Source organism: Callospermophilus lateralis, chromosome 15 (genome assembly GCF_048772815.1).
Source record: "Callospermophilus lateralis isolate mCalLat2 chromosome 15, mCalLat2.hap1, whole genome shotgun sequence".
Taxonomy (NCBI): Eukaryota; Metazoa; Chordata; class Mammalia; order Rodentia; family Sciuridae; genus Callospermophilus; species Callospermophilus lateralis.
Genome location: NC_135319.1, coordinates 71499480 through 71505479, shown reverse-complemented (window position 1 = coordinate 71505479; position 6000 = coordinate 71499480). Strand labels below are relative to the sequence as shown.

The 6000-nt window shown below is 41.7% G+C and overlaps 1 protein-coding gene across 1 annotated transcript in view; it reads right to left on the bottom strand.

The window, feature by feature from the left end:
• Positions 1-3033: 3033 nt before the first annotated feature.
• The window catches only part of Sorcs3 (sortilin related VPS10 domain containing receptor 3), a 567524-nt gene continuing 564557 nt past the window's right edge, over positions 3034-6000 (bottom strand). Inside the window, exons 26-27 of the mRNA XM_076834163.1 lie at positions 3869-4029; positions 3034-3098 (exon numbers count right to left, since the gene is read on the bottom strand). Of these exons, the coding sequence (XP_076690278.1) occupies positions 3034-3098; positions 3869-4029 (226 nt within the window). The remainder of the gene's footprint in view (positions 3099-3868; positions 4030-6000) is intronic.

Here is a 6000-nt window from a genome sequence, read left to right as displayed (position 1 = left end):
AAAGCCAGCCTTAGTAAAAGTGAGGCACTAAGCAACTCAGTGAGATCCTCTCTCTAAATAAAATACAAAATAGGGCTAGGGATGTGGCTCAGTGGTTTAGTCCTTCTCAGTTCAATCTCCAGTAATCCCCCCCGAAAAAAAAAGAAAGAAACATTATTCCAGAATAGTTTACTAGTTTCCAAAACATAAGATCAAATTATTGAACAAAACTTTCTGGCTTATTGGGTTTCTGGGATCTAAGGACATTTATCATGTATTTTAAACATGAAATGAATAAAAATCATCCAACTTACAGCCCTTGTTCTGAATGCTTTGTCCACATCCCCTTATTGACCTAGTGTGAAGAGGAGATGCCCATTCAACAAAGGCCTGAAGTCGGAGATTTGCTGTTGGTTCTATTCATTAAACAGCAGGAAGAACCGGGTCAAATTTGTTGGTTTCCTCTCCTGTTTTCATTTCCCCTGCTTACATCTTCACTGCCTGAACTGGAGTTCGGTCTCCACCACTCACTGGTAACCAGTACCTGACTTCAAGGCCCTGCAGTTGCCAAGAGTTCTGCTCAGAAAGCCAGGATACACACATTTGGTTGGGAAACTTGGACACTGGTTCAAGTGGGTCATTTAATAAAAACTCTTCCTAGAGCTGTAGAACATGAACAGGTATAATAAGTTGAATTAGGATTCTCGACTTTTCATGCACTCCATATATTAGGACTATTCATCTGTACCTTTTGCTATGAAATTTTTTAGAAGAATTGTGCTATGCACCAGAGGAGGAAAACCTATTTCCCTAGCTACTGATGTTGGACTTGGCCATGTGATTTTCTTTTGTCAATGTAATGCGAGTAAAGGGAAATGGAATGACTGGGTTGAGCAAGTCTCTTGAGGCCTCAGGTGTTTTGCTGGCCCCATTTGGAACTCTACCATCCATCCTCACATGGATCCTGGTCCCAGAGTGATGATGACTCATGGACTGAACTAAAACTACCCAAATCCTGAATTCAGGCTGGCCCAGCAGAGCCTTACTGAGTTCACCCCAGCCACAGCCAACCTGAGGACAGAATCATGAGTGAAAGACAAATATCTGTTTTACAAGCCATTTTTTTTTTTTGCATATAACAGTATTGCAGCAATGTTTGCGGACAGAATAGGTAAACTGCCCAAAGAGAGATAGCTCAGTCAAGTGTGTAGCTTTGATGTACAAAAATACATTTATTTTCAACAATTTCAAAACCACTGTCTTTTTTTTTTACAGTAGAAATATTCAAATGGAACAATAAAACCAAGAACAGTATATGTACATATACTGTATATATAGATATGACTCATGCATTCGTATTCCAGTGTTTAGTACAAGTATTGCAATTGTCTGCCCATTTAACCCCTGAAACAAAGAAGTGGGATCTTCAGAAGCACTCCCAAAACTGATCTGTGCTGTCGCCAGCTGAGATTCTCTATGTTGCATTCTCCCTGTATCTCCCAAAGAGAAATGCAAACGACATCCCACAAAAATGAACAGGTATAAAACGTGGCCTTTCCTTCCATATATATATACAGTATATCCTTCTTTAAACAAATGTGCTCAGGCTGAGCCTGAAACTAAAAACAGTCTAACAGCATGGCTTACAGTGACCTACTGAAAAGAACTGGTATGTCGAATGTGTGAAGGGGCTGAGGAGCTGGAAAAGCAAATGGGGCTTGGAAAGCCGCTCACCCCAGAGGCAAGAACTACCTTAAGGGAACTGAAGGCAGACATTTGACTTTAAGGAAGTTGTATACATCTGACAAGCAAATAGCACAGCTTTGCTAAAATCATCTTTGACTAATATCATTAAAGGCTAGACCTCTATTTGGCCTGCAGGGTTCGCATGGACTCGGGATTCCACAAACGCTTCCTCCCTTCCAATCTCTCTACTCTCCTCATGCCAAGAGGCACTCACTGGGCTTCAATAGTGCCCAGGGGACATTTCCCGGCCAAGAGTAGCCTGAGGATTTGCCGTAAGCATCATACATTCCATAGGTTCTAATGAGAAAAAAACAAGACCCACCGATTGGCTTCTTTCAAGAGGACAGTTTTCTCAGGCTGATCAATATCCTCAAACTTTTTCCTTTTAGAAAGGAAGCCTCACCATCTGGATCTCGTTTGCAGTCTCTCGTGGACCTCATCTTGCAACTTCTTCCATGTCATTCTTTTATGGTGTCACTAGAGTTCTTCCTTTATCAATTACCCCAAAGAAGCCCTCCCCCCGCCCCCCTTTATATACATAAGTAGAAACCAGCCATGGTGTGGACACAGAGGTGCAAGAGTTAAGTGTGACAGACAGCTGAAGAGCATCCAGAACCCAACACATCAAGCAGGCCTGGGGTGGGGCAGCTCCAAGGGTGAGTGCGTAAGCCAACACGCGCATCTTTCTTTTTTCTGTTTTCTTTTTTACTAAACATTAAATTATTTCTCAGGAAATAAAAAGCTATTTACACTGTATGTTATGTACAATAAGCCGTCTGCAGCCTCGCTACGGACATGCACGAGGCAGGGCCTCTTTAGAAAGGTGTGCACGCTTCCTGCAGCTAAGTTCACTCCCCACCAACCTACCTCCTGCAGATCGAACTGGGAAATGATTTGTGTTTTATGCATGTGTGCCAGGGCATCGGAATGTTGGTGACCTTGGAGGGGGGGTAATAGCAGATTAATGAAAAGCCAAAACCCAACTTGAATTTTAAAAAGAGAGCGCGAGAGAGACACCACAGGGAAAAAGAGAGTCTTTGCGTTACAAATGGCAGAATAAAGCGAGGAGGCTGTGGGAAGATGCATCCTTTGCCTTTAGCGCAAGTACAGCCATTGATTCTTTTTGTCTCTTTTTAATCAGCTAAGAATGCCTTTTTCTCCAAAGCTAAGCATCTGCCTGGGATTTATGAGGGGGCCCTTGGTAAACAAAAGGTAAAAAAGACATTTTTCATTTTTCTATAATAATAGTAATAATAGTCATCAAAAATAAAAAGTCAGAAAGGCGGCTGACCACGTGGCTTGTTGGTGTTAAACACTGGTACAGTTGGGGATCTCCTTTGTGCTTTCGCTGTTCGCAATGGTTGCGATGCCTCCTGCAGGGGAGAGAAGACAGACAGAAAGGATGTAGTTCAACAAGGGTGGGGACCTTCGTTTTATTCATCATTAAATATTAAGCCACATGGAATAGGTACTTATGAGGTACTTAATAAACAGGGATCCTAGATATTCCCCGCAGCTCACCGATTCAACTCATCCATGTGTAATGTACACCACATCCCACACAATCACAGGGAGAACCCACACATGGACTGCCGTGTTTACGCTCTATGGAGAACAATAGCAATAGGTAGCATGTACCAACACTCACTGTGGGGCAGTGAGCATTTGACAGCAGCATTTGATGATCACAGCAATCTCAAAATAGATTCTCAGACACTAGATAGAAATTCCATAGAATCTTAGGTCCTGTTATTCCCATTTCATAGTTGAGGAATACGTGGCACAGAGAGGCCCCAGAGATAGTGTAGTGGCAAGGCAAGGGCTATCTGATGTCAGATTCTGCATTCATGTCACTATTAACAAGGACAAAAAATGCTTTTGCTTTATAGGAAACAAACAAAAAAATCCAGCAGTCATGGATAGTTGGCTTTATCCTTGCCTTGCAGCAACCCCAGAAATTCTAATCTTGATTGAATTCTAAGGGGAAAAAGTCTGTCAATTTTATGTGGCCAAAAGTGCCAGACAAATTCTTCTCTAGCCTTCCAGTCCATAGAGTCTAGGGGACTGGTAATATGCACTGGCTGACCAAGTGTTTGGAGGACAGAGGACTCAGGCCCTTGATGGCACAGGGACACATACATACCTAGGACCCGAGTGTCCAACTCTTTTTCCAGCAGTTCCTCGGGCTCAGTGAAGTCACTGAGTGTGATTTTGGGGGCATTTTCACTTTGGCTCACTGACCCGATCATCTCTTGCTCCTTGTCATGTTGGACTTGGGCATAGATGTTAATCCAAGGAATTTTCCTATAAGGGTTAGGAACAAAATCAGAGTAAGATCATAGGCATGCCAAACTTGGGCTATTGTAAATGTTGGGTGATGAAGGAAGTGTGAACAGGAAGAGCCAATGTCAGGGAAAAGTACAAGTCACCTAAAGACACTGTGGCCATGAGGCTAAGGATACAAAGCCAGTCAGAGACACAGGTGCCCAGGGAAGATGTAAACCACTGTGCTTTGAGGAATGCATCCTCTTCCGGGGCGAAAAGCAAGCAGAGATAAACCAGTTATTCATTTGGACCCTTAAAACGTTTTCTTGTTACTAAGTTTTCAAAAGAGCTGGACTTTGAGACTCTTAAGTTGGTACAGAACAAGACATTTTTTTTCCTAAGATTGCGTTAATTTAACCAATCTGTTTGTTTTACAAATAACTGAGAAATAATAGACTCTTAATCCAACATTACAATTTTCAGAGCAACACTCATTAACCAATCTTCAATATTTGGATAGTTAGTTTCCTCATCTGTTCAACAAGGATAACGATAGCTTCCTTTTATGAGTATGGCGAGTATTAAGGGAAGAATTAAGAGAAGCTAAATAACTTCCTTTAAAAACAGAAATGCAAAAAAAGACCAGTTTGGGGATAGAAGAGTGGGCAGGTCCAGATCTGAATCTTTAGGGGACATTCACATCCTGATCCTTCTCTGTGATGTTTGACCCATTGTGCTCTGGAGCCTCCTTCATGTTCCTCTAATCCAGAGCTTCTCAAGCTCATAGTGCTCAGGTTTCACCCAAAGCCCTGTAAAATGTCCACTGTGTCTTTACAGATGTGATGGCTTGAGATTCCACACTTCTGCCAAGCTCTCAGGTGATGCTCGTGTCTTTGGAAGGCTACAAACCCAAACTCTGAACTCCAAGAAACTAATAGAGAAAGCTCTTCCCCATCTGGGGGCCTTGGCATTGAACCAACTGTTCCCTCTGTCTGTAGCAGGCCTCCCTCTGCTCCTCTCATGGTGGTTTCTTTCTTGGTCTTCAGAACTTGGCTTATGCACCATCTCTGAGAAACCTCCCCTGTTAAAATCCCAAGATTATGGATGATTTCTATAAAAGCAATAAATAAGACTCTGGCTTAGGGTGATATAATAGGCAGTATGTATTGACTTGTTTTTGGTCTTTGTCTCCCACTAGACTAAAAGCCCCATGTGGACAAAGTCTATGTTTTCTATATTCATTGCTCTATATCTGACTTAGTAAGTGCTTGACACATGGTTTACGTTCACTAAGCCTTTATTGAGACAATGACTAAATGGTTCAAAGCCTGTTCTCCATCTATTTTTTTAAGTAACAGTCTTCAAGAAAAAGTGACAGTTTTATCTTGGATTATCATATCCAGAAGATACTCTTCTCACCTGACCAATTGGTGAGGAAATTAGACTAAAGTCTAGATACTTTATGAAGCCAATTACTGTGAAATACACCATTAGACTTGGGACATCTAATTCCCACCTTACACAGAATATTCATGCATTTCTAAAACGAATCTCTCTGTTGTCCTAGTACCAAGCAGAACTATTTTCAAGTTTCTACATTCCTTCCCCTCTTTACTCTCAAATGAGGCACAATGTGGTGGCACTTAGTAAGGTCCTTCTGTAGCTAACACTGAAAGAAAACTCTGAAAATAGGTTTAAAACATGCAGCGTTTTCTATCTTTTCTTTAAGCTCAGTTTCTAGTCTTTAGTGTTTGTTTTCCATACATTAGGGGAGGTGCCCTCATGACTCCTAAACCAGTTTAATATAATTTACAAGGCCCTGAATGTACAGCAGCTCTGTGAGAACCACAGCCTCTGCAAAGGTGTAGAATCAAAAATTCATGCTGGCTCTTACTTCTTAGCTAAATAGACATGCAGCCTAATGACTTAGATTCCTTCTGATCATATAACTACATGTTATTCATGAATGTTGGCACCAACTATTATATTGAACTAGGTGCTGGGGGCAGT